The 17,210-nt window shown below is 41.0% G+C and overlaps 1 protein-coding gene across 9 annotated transcripts in view; it reads right to left on the bottom strand.

The window, feature by feature from the left end:
- The window catches only part of LOC134356755 (inositol 1,4,5-trisphosphate receptor type 1), a 552,079-nt gene that overhangs the window by 385,556 nt on the left and 149,313 nt on the right, over nucleotides 1-17,210 (bottom strand). For all 9 annotated transcript variants that reach the window (XM_063067855.1, XM_063067853.1, XM_063067854.1 and 6 more), the window contains exons 5-8: nucleotides 9,785-9,871; nucleotides 4,281-4,439; nucleotides 2,799-2,897; nucleotides 1,807-1,890 (exon numbers count right to left, since the gene is read on the bottom strand). In XM_063067855.1, the coding sequence (XP_062923925.1) occupies nucleotides 1,807-1,890; nucleotides 2,799-2,897; nucleotides 4,281-4,439; nucleotides 9,785-9,871 (429 nt within the window). The remainder of the gene's footprint in view (nucleotides 1-1,806; nucleotides 1,891-2,798; nucleotides 2,898-4,280; nucleotides 4,440-9,784; nucleotides 9,872-17,210) is intronic.

Genomic DNA, 17,210 nt, shown 5'->3' with positions numbered 1-17,210 from the left:
ACCTACCAATGTGCATATTTTGGGATGTGGGAGTGAAGGGAGAGCACCTGGGGATACCCATGTGGTCACAGGGGGAATGTGCAGAATTTTCACAGCCACCAGCAGAGATTAGGATCAAAATCAAGTTGCAGGAGCCGTGAGGCAGCATCAAGTCCCACTGTGCTGCTCTGAAATATAAACGAGAGCTTTCTCTTCAGACCGTGAAACAGAGAAGAATCAGGCCATTCGACCCATCAAGTCTGCTCCACCATTCCCACCACAGCTGATTTATTATCCATCTCAAACCCATTCTCCTGTCACCTCCTCAGAACCTTTGATGCCCTTACTAATCAAGAACTTATCAACCTTCGGTTTTAATATACCCGATGATTTGGCCTCCACAGCCGTCTGTGGTAATGAATTCCGCAGATTCACCACCCCTGTGGCTAAAGAAATTCCTTGTCTTTGTTATCACTGTGCCCTCTGATCCTAGACCACCCACTCCCCACCCCCCAATGGCAGTATAATAAACATCCTCTCCACATCCACTCTGTCTAGGCCTTTCAACAGGTTTCACTGCGACTTCCCCCCCTCCCACCCCACATTCTTCTTAACTCTGAGTACAGGTCCCGAGGCATCAAATGCTACTCATACATTAAACCTTTCATTCCTGGGATCATTATTTTTGAATTGTGCAGCAGAGGTGGCGATAGGATCTGGAATTCCAGAATAACAGTAACAATATCCACCAGTGCTCCTTGCTTTGCATCAACCACACAGCCAATAAGGCCCTGGGTTAGTCAGTCATGTAGAAGTACAAAGCCACAGATGCTGGAAATCTGAAATAAAAATAGAGATGCTGAAAATCCTCAGCAGGTCAGGCAGACATAGTTGATGTTTCATCAGGAGCGAGGATATTGACTCTGTTTCCCTCCATTGAACCCTTGGGCTGGAATAAATGTGGCCATTATCGAATCTTATCATCCTAAATATATTGGGACGTAGAACAGGCCTTTTCGGTCGACGATAACCGAGCCAAGTACGATGCCAAATTAAACTAATCCAATCAGCCTGCACATGACCCATGTCCCTCATTTCCCTGCATGTTCAAATCCCTATCTATGTCTCTCTTAAATGTCACGATAACATCTGCTTCCACTACTTCCCTTTGCAGTACATTCCAGGCATCTTCCACTCTGTTTGGACAAGTTGCCCTGCACATCACCTTTACACCCCAAGTAGTTGACATTTATATCTTGGGGGAAAAAAAAAGACACCATCTACACCTCTCATAATTTTATACATTTCTGTTACGTCTCCCCTCAGTCTCAGAAATTCCAGAGAAAACAATGCAGGTTTGTTCGACCTTTCCCTATAGTTAGTACTTACTAATCGACAGAGCATCTTGGTGAACCTCTTCTCCACCATCTCAAAAGCCTCCATATTCCTTCAAATAAAGAGGAACTGGAACTGCACAAAATACTCCAAATACAGCCTTACAGTTTTATACAACTGCAACATGACTTTCTGACTACATTCAACCAATGAAAGCAAATGTGCCATACACCACTCTTATCTTATAGCACTTGTATTGCCGTTTTAATCCATAAGATATAGGAGCAGAATTAGGTCATTTGACCCATCAAGTCCGTTCCGCAAGGAGTTATGAACTTGGACCTCAGGATTACAAACGAAAAATAGGTTTGCTTGGACAACTTCAACGGCTCCTGTCAGAAGGAATAGATAAATTCACACAATTTTCTTGAAGCCATTTGAGAATGTGTGACATGAATGTTTATATATTACAAGCAGTGCAAAGCCGCTCACCCCTTTCAAGATGTCTTCCTTATTGTCACTCCACTTCATGAACAGAACAATTTTCCAACTAGTGTTGCAATTCACAGAGTTAACCTGGAGCAGACAGATGTAAGAAACTTTGAGATGGGTTTTTAAACAGAACAATGAAATTGATTGCACTTGAAAGATCGCTGCAAAATATCATTTCCAAATGATAGAGGATTGTTATTCAAGTTACAATTGGCTGAACCTTACTCTCTGGAATAGTGACATCAGGTAACTATTGCTTACTATATAGAGTTAAAGTTTTCTTTATCAAAATGAGTAAGTATTATTATGGTAGCAGGGTCTTAGCATTGCTCATCCAATTGCCAGGAAACACTCACCTCAGCTTTCTCAAACCTACCGCACAAAATCTGTGTGCTCAATCAGTAAGAGCAAGGCATTTCCAGAATATGGGCACCACGAATAATCAATACACTTGCAAGTGAGAGCAACCAGTGATAGCATCTGTTATCATCCTGGTTTGCCGAGTGCAAGGGTTTCCAAGATTTTTCTTATGCCATGGACCTTTACCATTAATCAAGGAGTCAGTGGATCCCAGGTTGGGAGGCACTGCTAATGTAATCTGTACTATTAGCATAGAAATCTTACTTGATAGCCCTCATGAATCAGGAGTTCCAGTCCTGTACTTGGACATGAACATCTAGTCCAGGGTGATATTCCAGTGCAGTACTGACCAAGTGCTGCATCAGAGAGCTGTTATTCAAATCAAGTAATAAACCAACTTGTTCCTTTAATTTACCTGTTGACTGATGTCTCCCGAATCATGTGACACCTCTTAACATCTAGATAAAAATTCTTCCCTCATCAGTTCCCACTAAAAACATTAATACCTGATCTGCCTGCTGGGTTCTTGGATTCTTGTTTATGTCTTTCTTACACAAAATGGCCACTGGATTATAGATAGTAGCTCATGGGATGCAGTGTCACCATACAATCAGAAAAATATTTTTCCTTACCTCTTTACATCCAGGATTGTCCACCAATTCACAATTACTGGCATGAAGTGGCTGGCCAGCATTAACTGGGTTCAGTACCACTTTATCTCCAATTACCACCTTGGGAAGGCAGGGTTAAGAAAAAGATAAATCGTTTAAGTCTGAATATATATTTCATTGCTTAAGCTCGTTTATTAAATAACAGATTTTCAACTCTGGTTCTTTGGACTAAAGGTTCTACGGTCTATGTCATTACACAAAGGTAACTGCATTATACACTTGAGCTTAACTTCAGTTTGCCTAATTTTGTTAGTTTTCCCCTTGTTTGGTCCATCAATGCCAAATTTTTGAATAAAATTCTGAGTGACCAGTGGCATCTTAGGCCAATCAGACCTCAGGACGTTGACAGAGTGTAGAGACAGCAGTAACTCAAAAACACTGAAGTTCAACATTATAATGGGAGCAACTGGCAATCAGGAGTGGATCATCCTACCTCCTGAAAGCCACCACACACACATCACTGCCCCCAGAGAGATCACAGGTGGATGGGTGAACAAAGCTAGAACCTTTGGGGCCTACAGAACCTTAATGAGCTAGAGTTGAGAGGGTGGCAAATGGAAGTCTGGTTTAAATACTGCTTCTAACCTCCATACCATTTTTTCCCCCAAAAGGATGGTCCAAATGTGTCCAACAATAGCGCAGAAACCCAGCTAATAGACATGCTGCCCTCACAGCTCTGTAGACCAGGGTTCAACCCTGAGCCTGTGGGGCTCTCTTATTCTCCCTGCAAACATGCGTGTCTTAATCAGTTGCAAGAGTTTCCTCTCACATCCCAGAAGATGTGCAAGTTGGAAGGTTCTGTACCTGCTGTAGATTGCCCCTAGTGCAGAATATGGGGCATTTGATGGGAACTTGGGGAGAATAAAATGGGTTTAAGGTGGATTAGAGTATAAATGGGTGCTTGAATGGCTGAAGGATTTGTTTCTCATCTCTCCCTCTCTCTACATGAACTGTATTCAGTGAGAAAATTAAACCAATCTGAGGCCACACTGAAAGCAAATTTATGAGGGGAAATCTCATGGAAACTTATCAAACACTGAAAGGCCTAGATAGAATGGATATTGAGAGGTTGTTCCCAATAGTGGGAGAGTCTAGGACCAGAGGGCACTGCCTTAGAATAGGTACCTTTAGAACAGAGCTAAGGTGGTGAGTCTGTGAAATTCATTGCTATAGCTTGTTGTTGAGGCCACGTCATTGGGTATATTTAAAGTGGAGGCTCATAGGTTCTTGATTAGTAAGGGTGTCAAAGGTTACAGGGAGAAGGCAGAAGAATGGGTTTGAGAGGGATAATAAATCGGACAAGATCAAATAGCAGAGCAGATTCAATGGGCCAAATGGCCTAATTCTGCTTCTACATCTTACGGTCTTACAAATCCCATTGTCAAAAGGTTTAAGGCAGTGTTGCTCTGTACTTCACATCGCCTAGCCAAGTTTTCTACTTACACTGTCACCTATGGAGCGCAGCTTGTAGAATGGCTGAATGTAGAACCAGGATCCTTCATTACCAGCAGCATCCAGTGTAACTCTCATGGCATTCTTCTCCAGTAGGGCTGGCAGTCTCTTGTTCACAGTCAGGTACTTATTGCTCTTCAGGTGCAGTAACTACAGAGTGACAAGGTCATGTTAGTGAATTCCCAACAACACTGCCACGGACAGCTTCACTTCTCTACTGGAGTCCATGAAACAGGACAGGGCAAAAAAGCCACCAGAGATCAGACAGAGGACGGATGGACAACTGAAGGGTCAGACTTTTGCTAAACATGTCATATACAGCAATATAATATTATATAAAGTAGTAACTCAGCTTTGGTGCAACTAAAAAGATTCAAGGAGTACAATGGCTTCTTCCCCACCCTAACTAGACTAGGGAATTTTAGCGGTATTGGAGGCCGAATCCTTTTATTCTAAAAGATAATAAGTTTATAGACCACTTTACTTCCAAATTCGAAACTTTCCTATCTATTAATTCCAAATCAGCTAGTAGTCCATTGATGCTCTGCGAAACCACTAAGGCCTATGCAAGGGGATTCAATATCTCTTACTCTGCTAGTGAGAAGCGACAAGATACGGAGCAGCAGCGCCTAGTGGAAGCAAGACTTGCAGCAGCTGAGAAGGATCATATTAATAAGCCTTCTGCAATCAAGTTGCAGAAGATCACAGCCCTACGCTACACTAAACTCTTTATTTAACATAAGCAGCCAAAAGAAAATCGACATTTGCTAAACAAAGATTGTTTGAACGTGGTGAAAAACCAGGTAGGTATTTAGCTTACTTAGCTAGAAAGAAAAAGGCCTCTCAGACTGTTGCTTCAATTAGGGATGGGACTGGAGCCCTCACTAGTAATTCTAAAATGATTAATGTTGTGTTTAAGAATTTTTATTCTAAATTATATCAATCTGAGCAATGTAGTGATGGACAATGTAAAATGGAGTCCTTTTTTCAAGAATTTAGATCTGCCAGGCATTTCTTCTGAACAAGAGTCCCTCCTCAATGCTCTGTTATCTATACATGAGATACAGGAAGCTGTGAGACAGCTCCAAAGTGGGAAGGCCCCTGGTCCTGATGGACTCACTAGCGAATTCTATAAATAGTTCACAAGGTTATTATCAGAGCCTATGCTAAACATGTTCAACCATGCATTTAACTGTGGTCTCCTCCCATCATCATTGAGAGAAGCCAACATCTCCCTAATTCTTAAGAAAGGAAAGAGCGCTGAAGATTGTGCCTCCTACAGGCCTATTTCATTGTTAAATGTTGACTTTAAAATCTTATCTAAAACCTTAGCGTTGCGATTAGAAGCTGTGTTACCTTTTATCATAAAAGAAGATCAAACGGGTTTAGTAAAAGGCCCAAACACGAGGAAATCTGCAGGCACTGGAATTTCAAGCAACAGACATAAAAGTTGCTGGTGAACACAGCAGGCCAGGCAGCATCTCTAGGAAGAGGTACCGTCGACGTTTCGAGTCGAAATCCTTCGTCAGGACTAACTGAAAGAACAGCTAGTAAGAGATTTGAAAGTGGGAGGGGGAGGGGGAGATCCAAAATAATGGGAGAAGACAGGAGGGGGAGGGATGGAGCCAAGAGCTGGACAGCTGATTGGCAAAAGGGATATGAGAGGATCATGGCATGGGAGGCCTAGGGAGAAAGAAAGGGGGTAGGGGGGAGGCCCAGAGGATGGGCAATAACAGATGGGGTACGAGGGGGAGGTGGGGCATTAATGGAAATTAGAGAAGTCAATGTTCATGCCATCAGGTTGGAGGCTACCCAGACGGAATATAAGGTGTTGTTCCTCCAACCTGAGTGTGGCTTCATCTTTACAGTAGAGGAGGCTGTGGATAGACATGTCAGAATGGGAATGGCCACTGGGAGATACTGCTTTCTCTGTTCAGGGTGTTTTCCCCTTTAAATGGTCACAGACAGGTTTTGTTTACTTGGGCATATTCATCACACCTACGTTTGATCAATTGTTCAAAGCTAACTTTACACAGTTATTTGACAAAATCAAACAGGATCTTGAGCAATGGAGCACTCTTCCTATTTCTTGGCTTGGACGAATATCCTTGCTCAAAATGAACATTCTTCCTCGTCTGCTCTACCCAATACGAATAATTTGAGTTATTTTCACCCAACAAACACTTTTTTAAAAAAAAAATGGTTGGTTTGGTTCTTTCACTTGGAACAAAAAAAGACCCTGTATTAAAATGTCTAAGCTACAGCTTCACAGTAGTCTAGGGGGTCTGGATTTTCCAGACATCAAAAAATATCAATTAAGTTCCTTTTTGTTAATCTTATATGGTTGACTGGGTTTGCAGGGATCCCTCCTCAATCTGGCTGGACATTGAAGACTCACAAACAAAATGCCCTCTTATTAATTTGCTTTTCCTCAATAAGATGAAATTAGTTAAGGAATATTGTCACAATCCAATAATAATTAACACAATCAGGGCTTGGAGGACTGTGCAACAAATTGAGGGCAACACAGTGAAAATATCACCCTTCACTCCAATAACCGGCAGCCTGGCATAATGGATTCTGGATTTAAACTTTGGATTTCTAAAGGTATTTTCCATCCAGGAAACTTGTTTGATGAAGGAATGATGATGTCTTTTAGTCAAATAGTACAGAAATTCAATATACTCAGCAAGGATCTTTTTCGTTTCTCTCAGATAAGAGATTATATACAGAAAAAAACATCATTGTTAACTGATTTCTATAGTTCTGGCATAGAAAAGAGGATGCTTTGTTCTAAGGGTGAAGTCTCCATCAGTACTTTTTACAGCATCCTGAGGGAATGTTCTTGTGGAGAGGCTGAGCAGCTAGGAAGGGTCTGGGAGGAAGAGCTGGGAGTAGGAATTACAGCTGAAGCATGGGAAGACATCTGTGATAATGCAAAGAAAATTTCAGTTTGTAATAGAACTAAAGCATTGCAACTCAAAATTCTGCATAAAGCCCATCTGACTCCAGATCATCTCTTGAAATTTAAGACAGGGGTTTCACCAATGCATTTTAAATGTAAAGGAAATACTGGAACTCTCACACATTGTTTTTGGACATGTCCCAAACTTCAGGCATACTGGAGTGATACTTTGGGCGAAATGGAAAAGATGCTGAAGATGGAGCTTGAACTGGACCCAGTGTCTTTTCTCTTGGGCCCACCCAGCAGTCGTATTATTAATGCACATCAGAAAAAACTTCTTAAATATCCTGACTTTTTGTGCGAGGACGAACATTGTACTTCGTTGGATAGCGATAAGGCCCCGGGACTTTCTGGTTGGCGTAAATTAATCATGGAATACATTCCTTTGGACTTCTTAACATGTATGGTACACTCAAAAACAAATAGTTTTCATAAATCATAGCAACTTTTTCTACAATATGTTGATGTAGACCTGTCTGCTATAATAATAAGGGCTTTTGTATAGGATGTAGTGGTGATGTCTATACTTGGATGGAAGAGTTCTGATAGCTGATATCTGTGAAGGGAAGAAATGTAAATGTACCTGGAAATAGAAAATTTTGTTATGCAAAGCAAAAAAAAATTAAAAAACATTGCACTTGTCACCTCATGTCTAGTGTTGGAATCCAGAAAACTATCATAAAGTCCTTTTGACCTGACTGCAATGGTCAGGAGGGTAGCAAGGAAGAAAAGAAAGAAGAATCTGATGACATTTTGTTTTAAAGCAATGCGCTGACCCCTCACAAGAGGTCAGCATGCTCAGAAAGTGTGTTAATTATAATGCTCGCTCATTGCCAATGGATCTGACATGCCTGATATTGTGGGAGCTTGGATTAAATGTAATGAAATCAGGCCACAACTCCGGTTGTTATCTTTACTTGCAGGCAGGAAGTTGCACAAATAATGGACAGGAGAAACTAACTGGTCCATGCAATCTGTGCACCCATTACACACCTTTAAAGAGAGAAACAGAAATAAAATGTGCCTGTGCAAGTGGTATTGTGTACTAAACATTACACACGGAAATAGTGGCCCAGTTTATTTACCCCATACACAGAAATTACATTACACCAAACCAATCTGTCACATACAATGCACACAACCAACCCTTCATGTACATACAAGTCATTTCTAGAGGATTCCACCAATTAGAAATTGCTCTTTAATCCGTCTTTATGACAGTGTGATAAAAGATGGAAAAGTTGTTTCACTGAACAGTCACGTTACTGCAGATTCTGAGCTGAAAGCTCTGCCAGCTCCCAGGGTGAGCTGTGCTCTGCTGAAAGCTGAAGAAAGCTTGTTTTGACAAGTGTACTTGGTTGTTGCACCATTGCACTCATGTCCTGGTAATAAACAGCAGCTGAGCATTTACAGATTTAGAGGCCAATCTAAGAAAGTGAACACAATGACTGCGATCTACATGGACACAACTTCGATTTGATTCATCACATTTAGATGGAAGCTACATATTAACCCCAACTTGACCGACTTAATCTAGCAGGATTTCAGATCCTCACAGGTGATTCTAAGTTACTCATCCACATTTCTGAGATGTTACTTTAAGTTTTTCCTTACACTGTACTCGTGCACATGACTATGAACTCAACTTGATTTCTCTTCCATCTACTATCTTCAACACAGCTAGGGTGTAAACAGTGAAAGTACTTATTAGAAGTAACACTCAGAAGAAAATGTACCGTATGGTTAGATGAACAGCTACAATGCGCATTGAATCCTTTGCTCCAACCCCAAACTTAACAGGGATCTCATTAAAAATGGCTGGTCACTGATACATAGAGACCTAATTACAGACTACCGTGAGGATAGAGGAGTAAATGGAACACGTGGCTGAAGGTGACAAATTTCCACTTGACAAAAGGAGCTGGTGAATTTCACGCTAATTCGCAGAGAATGGCACAGTGGATTTCAAGAGCTAAATAACCTTTCCCGATTAATCAGTAGATGAAGGAGCATTTTTTTAAAAAGGCAAAATTTAAATAGTACTTGGTACAAGCCCAATTATCAAGTTTCTGATCATGCTGAGCAGTTTGCAACTGGTCTCAGACCTTTTACTGGCATGGTTGGTGCACTTAGCATGGTCCATTTAAGTCGGATTGCCCATCCCTATTAAGAAAGCTATGTACAGATAAATCCATTTAAAAAAGCACTATGTAATTTAATCAAGCTGAATTGAAGCTCATTTTAAAATGTTTATTTTTACGAGTGCACATCAACCTGTTTAAGTGTGTCTGATCATTGGAGATGTAGAGGCAGTGGGAAAAGCCATCAGCAGCATATGCTGTAAAGTGCCATCACAACAGTCCGGAGGCAGAGCCTCAGATCCCACCATCTTAATTGTATTAATGACACATACCACTACAATGATTGCGATAGCTGTGGGATATGAGGAGCTACACGGCCATGGGGCAAGAACAGAAGCACAATGGAAGCATGTTACGGGCATGACACCATCAACCTGTCTTGTACTTACCTGAATAACATTGCCATATTGAATGACTGTGCCAAGTAACTTCCGGTTTTCCGATTCATTCTGCTTCTTTTCCAGATCTGAAGCATGCTGTAGAGACAGGTACAAATATCAGTGACTGCCTCAAACCTTCAATTTAACCCAAACATACAATGGCTTGGACAGGTAACATACTAAAGCACACAAGCCAATCATCAAAAGTGCCATGGAAACTGTTGGCTAAACTGGAGGTAGGAAGAATATTGCAAAGGTAGGAAAAGTGAACCCTTGGACATGTTTAGCTTCAACTACTTCTTCCCTCAGAACCGTGAATTCCTTTGGCTGTTGACAACACAAAAACTCCTGGAATTGCATTTAAATTTCAATAAATGAGAACTTTGAGTGGGTGGGTGGTAGGGAGGAAAGGGGCTTGATTTCCTATTGTTTTGTTGTGGTTGCTTGCATTGTTCTGCTGATCATTGCGGGCGTGTTATATTGGCACAAGAACGTGTGGCAACAAATTTGGGCTGCTCCCAGCACACCCTTAGGTTACATTGGTTGTGACCAGAAATAACGCATTTCACTGTGTTTTTCAATGTATATGCGATAAATAAATGAATCTGAATGCTACTACACTAATGCCAGCAGAGGCCTATTGATAACCCTGGAAGAATCAGAATGTGTACCCACTCTAAGAACTTTAGATGTACTAGGGCTGGTACACTGGCATAGGGCATATCAAGGTGCAAGACTTCTGTTTGACCTCTATTACATCTTAAGAAAGAGCTGTACAATTATTGTTGGGGGTTGTAATTATTCTTCAATGTCACTTGCATATTACCAATCACAATGCTGCTACTTGACGAAATGTTCTGCATATAATTTGGCTGCTACACTTCGAACATCACATAGTGACTGCCTTTACAATGTACTTTTGAACCTCCTGAGATCACAATGGAAGCTTTATTTTCCCACTTATTTTGCTGTTAACTTTTAAAGATGATTGTACTACACTACATTTTGCAGAAATGGCCAGATTCAGATTTATGAGGGCAAATACAAAAATGTTTTACTGCAAATTGAACAGAAGATTGTACTTGTTGGGGAAAGTGTTATGAAATCTAATGTTTAATATTACCAGAGACAGAATGGATACTTACGCAGTAAGAAAATACTGCTTTATCACACCTGGAAACTGAGTACATCAACTGGAGCGCAAGTGGCATACAAGCCAATCACCAAAAGCACTGCAGAAACTGTTAACCAAATTGGGGGGGGGGGGGGTTAAAAGATGGAAAGAATATTGTACAGAGCTGAAGCTTTGCAACGTACAAAATTGCCAGAAGTATATGTCATAAAGAAAATGAATTCCTCCTCCCTAATCACAATTACAAAGAACACAAAACTTATTGGACAGGCATTATCCACCCATCTGGTTCATTCATGTTCTTCAGAGTAGATAATCCGACTCATCTCTCCCTCAGTAACACTTTTAAACATTCTCCACCAAGCAGCCCAGATCACCCAGTTGTACCACAACAAGAAAGTTACTGCTTCAGTTCGACGCAGCAATTTAACACGAAGATTAAGCATGTGCATGTAAGCATCCTTCAAAACAAAAAGCTTTTTTGTAAAAGGCAGTACTTCACACTGACTTGACCTGGCAAACATCACTGGAAAAAAAAATCAAATACCTGGACAACACACACAAATTGCTGGAGGAGCTCAGCTGGCCAGGCAGCATCTATGAAAAAAAAAGTACAGTCGATCTTGTCCGTAGATGCTGCCTGGCCTGCTGAGTTCCTCCAGCATTTTGAGTGTGTTGCTTGGATATCCAGTATCTGCAGATTTTCTCTTGTTTGTGATCAAATACCTGGATTCTGGTTAATTGGGACACATTGGGGCCAGCACATTTTGGCCCAATTAAGCAGCTGCCCCAATTAGCCGAAGTTTCATGAAACAGTTAAAAGGGTATTAAAAAGAAACTGAGTAACAAATTATGTCAGCTAGTGGAATGGTACCGCAGCAACAACTTGGCACTCAATGTCATTAAGACGAAAGAGCTGATTGTGGACTTCAGGAAGGGTAGGACAAAGGAACACATATCAATCATCATAGAGGGATCAGAAGTGGAGAGAGTGAGCAGTTTCAAGTTCTTGGGTGTCAAGATCTCTGAGGATCTAACTTGATCCCAACATATTGATGCAGTTATAAAGAAGGCAAGACAGCAGCTATACTTTATTAGGAGTTTGAAGAGATTTGGTATGTCAACAAATATACTCAAAAACCTCTATAGATGTACTGTGGAGAGCATTCTGACAGGCTGCATCACTGTCTGGTATGGGGTGGGGGGGTGCTTCTGCACAGGACTGAAAAAAGCTGCAGAGGGTTGTAAATTTAGTCGGCTCCATCTTGGGTACTAGCCTACAAAGTAGCTAGGACATCTTCAAGGAATGGTGTCTCAGAAAGACAGTGTCCATTATTAAGGACCTCCAGCACCCAGGGCATGCCCTTTTCTCACTGTTACCATCAAGTAGGAGATACAGAAGCCGGAAGGCACACACTCAGCGATTCAGGAACAGCTTCTTCCCCTCTGCCATCTGATTCCTAAATGGACATTGAACCCTTGGACACTGCCTCACTTTTAAAAAAATATATGTAGTATTTCTGTTTTTGCACGATTTTTAATCTATTCAATATTTGTAAACTGTATAGAGTATACTGAATAATATTTACTTATTTTTTTCTTCTATATTATGTATTGCATTATGTATTGAACTGCTGCTACTAAGTTAACAAATTTCACATTACAAGCCAGTGATAATAAACCTGATTCTGATGTATTGAAAGGCAAAAACAGAAGAATTAGAACTAACCAATAACACTGTTGTACTATACAATGGTGTACAAGCTCCCAATAGTCAAAGGAATTCAATGCTGTACTATTTGCCTGATTGACTGTAAATGAGCAAAATCAGCGCAGACACCTGATGCATATTACTTTTATGACTGCTTTCATACAACGATTTGACAATTGCATCCTCCAAATCTTCTTTTTCATTGCAACATTCAAGCTGATTGTCCACACCTTCAAATTATTTGTAGTTCCTAACTTGAAGAGTGAAATAGTTTCATTTTCACCTCTTGGCCATTTCTGCCATCTCCAACCCTGAATGTCTGAAACTACAGTGAGTAAAACAGCTCTGGATGGTCTTACTACTCATTTCTTGCCAGCTATTAATGACAAAAATCACTGCTTTTTGAACATAAATACACACAACTCACACTGTTTAAAAACCATTTGCCCTAAGCATAGTATAATGTCTAATGGCCACAACTGCATGTGACTGACACTAGTTAGGACCTGTTTGGCAACTGTCTCCTGCCCCAAATGGCATAGTGTCCCAAATAAAAAGAACCCCAATATTTTCGCGATTAGATTTTGTTCTTCACAAGTTGTCCCAAAGTAGTAGCTGCCCCAAATAACCAGTGGTCCAATTAACCAGAATCCACTAATTTTCAACATTCACAGTCTAAAATGATTAGCTAAATGTTGGGGGGGGGGGATGCATGTGGGAGATTCTTTTCACTCCTCAGTACACTCCAAAGTGTACTTTGAATGCGTGGTTGCTGCTAGAATTTAGGGAAACAGAGGTGATAATGTTTCCCTGTAAAAAGATATTATATAATGACTAAGCAACTGTCTTCAGTAACATCAGTTCAAAGATAAATACCAGCCCAAACATAAGCAGAAGCTCCCTATTCTTCTTTTACCAGTGGCATGCAACACTGAATTTCCATACAAAAGTGTAGTATGAGCCTTGGTTTAACACTTCATTCAAATGTCAGCACCTTAGACAGTACAGCAGCTCTTGATGACTGCAGCTAATGTCAACTATTTACATACAAATATCTCAGAAGCTGGAAAACTTACATCTCAGACTCCATGGTAACAGATCTTCCAGGTAGGCTTTGGCGTTACTGACACACGTTAGTCAGGAGTCCGTAGAAAACTTCTGACTGAGCCATTTCAAATTATGTACTACTTATTTGTCATCAATGTGTGTATACACATCATCAAAATGGAGAAGCCACAAGAAATTTGCATAATTTCAATCAATACACACAAGGACCCCCATCATCCAGGCCATGCTCTCTTCTCACAATTATCATTGGACAGGAGGTACAGGGGCCTTGGGTCCCACACCAACAGGTTCAAGAACAGTTATTCCCCTTCAACCAACAGAACCAGTATGGATAACTTCATTCACCTCAAGTCTGAACTGATTGTGCAACCTATGGTCTCACTTTCAGGGACTCCCCAACGGCGGCACAGTCGCGTGGTGGTGAGCTTGCCAATATTACAGCTTGGGACTTTCCGAAGTTCAGAGTTCAACTCGGCACCGTGCTCTAAAGAATCTCTGTACATCCACCCCATGAAAAATGTGGATTTCCCCTGGGTGCTCTAATTTCCACCCACAGTCCAAAGATGTACCAGGTAGGTCAACTGATCATTGTATATTGTCCCATGATTGGGTCAGGCTTAATCAGGTTTCTTTCCCCCCAGGGATTGTTGGGGTGGTGTGGCTCAAAAGGCCACTCTGCACTGTATTGCTAAAATAAAAGTAAAATACAACTCGTTCTCGGTGTTATTTATTTAGTAATCTAATTTATTATTGGCACAATTTGCACATTGGAAGTTTGCCAGTATTTATTATGTATAGCTTTTCACAAACAATAGTATTTCTTTATTTTCCTGCAAATGCCCGCAAGAAAATTAATCTCAAGATTCAGTTGAGATTCATATGGTCACATACTTAATGTCATTTGTCAACAAATGCACTTTGAACTGCAGCTAGTAGAGATGCTACTTCACCATTCCAGTGAAAGATATTCAATCATGACTCTGTGTGTGTGTGGAGTTTGTACATTCTTCCCGAGACTGCACAGTTTCCTTTGGGTGCTCCAGTTTCCGCCCAACCCACAAGACGGGGAGTTTTTAATTGTATTCACAAAAAGCCCGCATGTGCAGGAGTGAACTGCAAGCGACTGCTTAATGGTTCTCCTGCTCCTATCTTCTGTTTCTAATATAGAAAAGTTTGCCTTGGATGAAGTTCACACATGTTGTCACAGACCATAATAGATGATGAAACTGCAAATGCATCTTTAAAGAAAATATCATTCACAACTGTATTACGAAATCCTAAACTAAGACAGACACAAACATGTACTGTGTATTCACCCAAGTTTATTTTTTCTCTAGACTCTCCAAATCATTACTATCTCCAGTAGAGGTCACTGCCTACCAAGATATACAATCCATAGTGTCAAAATTGCACAATAAGAAATTTAGTATAGCTGGTTTGTAATGAGTCTAGAAACAGCAGTTTGTAATGACAGATCTATCTCCTCAATTCCCTGCCCAGTCCAGTCACAAGGAAGAACTGAGACCACGGCTCACTGAAGCAATGGATCAAAGACTCTGGAAGGATTTTTATATCCAGCAGAGGCTTGGTCAGAAACTGAATTCTTTGCTCAATGTTCCTCATTAGCTTTATTCTGGAATTATCCCCTTGCATTCCTCCATTCTCTCTCACCACAAATTCTTAAAAAGTTACTGATTCAGAGCATTTACAGCACAAAATTAAGCCCTTCATCCCAATTTACCATGCTAATATATGCTAGTCCTATATACCTGCATCTGGCCCATATCCTTCTAAACCTTTCCTATCCCTGTACCTGTCCAAATGTCTTTTAAATGTTCTAATTGTACCCAGCTCAATCATTTCCTCTGGCAGCTCATTCTAGATACCAAGCAGCCACTGCACAGGAAACGAAAGCTTGCCACTCACATCTCCTTTTGAATCTCCTCACTTTACACCCATGTCACCTATTTTTAAACTCCCATATTCTGAGGGGGAGAAAGACTACCTACCCTAACTATTCCTCTCAAAATCTCCAAAGGTTACCCCACAACCTCCTTTGTTTCCGGGGGGGGGGGGGGGGGGAGTCCCAGCCTATCCAATCTCTCCCTGTAATTTAAGCACTCCAATTCAGCCAATGATTCTGTGACTCTTCTCAGCACCCCCTCCAGCATAATCACATCCTTTTCATATCATGGTGGCCAAGATTACACAAAACACACCAATTGTGGCCTAACAAACGATTCGCACATCTAATATTGCATCCCAACTTTCACACTTAATGCCTTGGTTGATGAAGGAAAGCATAACAAACCTTGTTTACCACTTTCAGTGTTGCTACCATGTTCTGATTATCTCCAGGTTTCACTGCTCACTTATCCTACTCCGGGCTCTTCCATCATATTGTATCCTGGTTTAACTTCTCAAAATACAGCACTGTGAAGAAGTCTTAAGCACATTATATGAATATAATGGGCATAGCTTGGGTGCCCAAGACTTTTCAACAGTATGCAGTAATTTTATGTATTGCACTGTACTGCTGCTGCAAAAGGAAAATAAATTTCATGGCATATGTGAGTGATGATAAACCCAATTGTGGGAAGGGAGCAAAGAGAGGGGAATAAAATTTGGGAAAAAGGAGAAGGGAGAGGGCAGACAGCAGGAAGCACCCACAATTTGTAATGATCAATAAATCAATTGTTTAGAACCAAATGACTTGCCAAGTGTCTCAGAGCTGGTTGTGTCCACACCAATGCAAACCCTCGCCCCAGCACTCCTCTGCCGATTGTCCCACACCCTTCCCGTGGTGTTCCACCCTCACCATTCCCAACATCTTTTGTCCCCACCAGATTAACAAGCTCTTTCTCTGCTCCACGTAGACAATGACAGTCCTGTGCAAAAGTCTTGGCACCATTGCTAGGTATACACGTGCCAAAGACTTTTACACAATACTGTACTTCACTTTGCATTTGTCTGAAATAACTTTGATCAGCTATTCCCTTGCGCATTTTGCCAGATGATCTACATCATGGATGAACATTTTAGACATCCTTCCTCACTGTCCACTATACCACCAATTTTGCTGGCATCTTAGACTAATTATGGCACCTACATTCTCTTCCAAATCATTAATACACATGGCAACCAATAGACTGGCCGAGATCTCCAATCCGAAGAGCACTTCTTCACTACCATCCTCTGTTTCACACCACCAAGCCAATTTTGCATCCAAGTTGCAATCTTAACCTGGATCTTCAAGATGCCTTATCCAAGGAGTCTTCAAGGAAAGGTGTCTCAGAAAGGTGGCGTCCATCATTAAGGACCCTGACCACCCTAGACACTCTTCTCATTGTTACTGTCAGGGAGGAGATCTAGAAGCCTGAAGGCACACACTCAGTGATTCAGGAACAGCTTTTTCCCCTCTGCCATCTGATTCCTAAATGGACATTGAACCCATGACCATTTATTATTTCTACCTCACTTTTATTGGGATAAAAAAGTGAGGTATTACCTCACTTATATTATTT

This window comes from Mobula hypostoma, chromosome 15 (genome assembly GCF_963921235.1).
Source record: "Mobula hypostoma chromosome 15, sMobHyp1.1, whole genome shotgun sequence".
Lineage (NCBI taxonomy): Eukaryota > Metazoa > Chordata > Chondrichthyes > Myliobatiformes > Myliobatidae > Mobula > Mobula hypostoma.
Note: the sequence above shows the minus strand (reverse complement) of the source record. Positions and strands in the feature narration are given on the sequence as shown.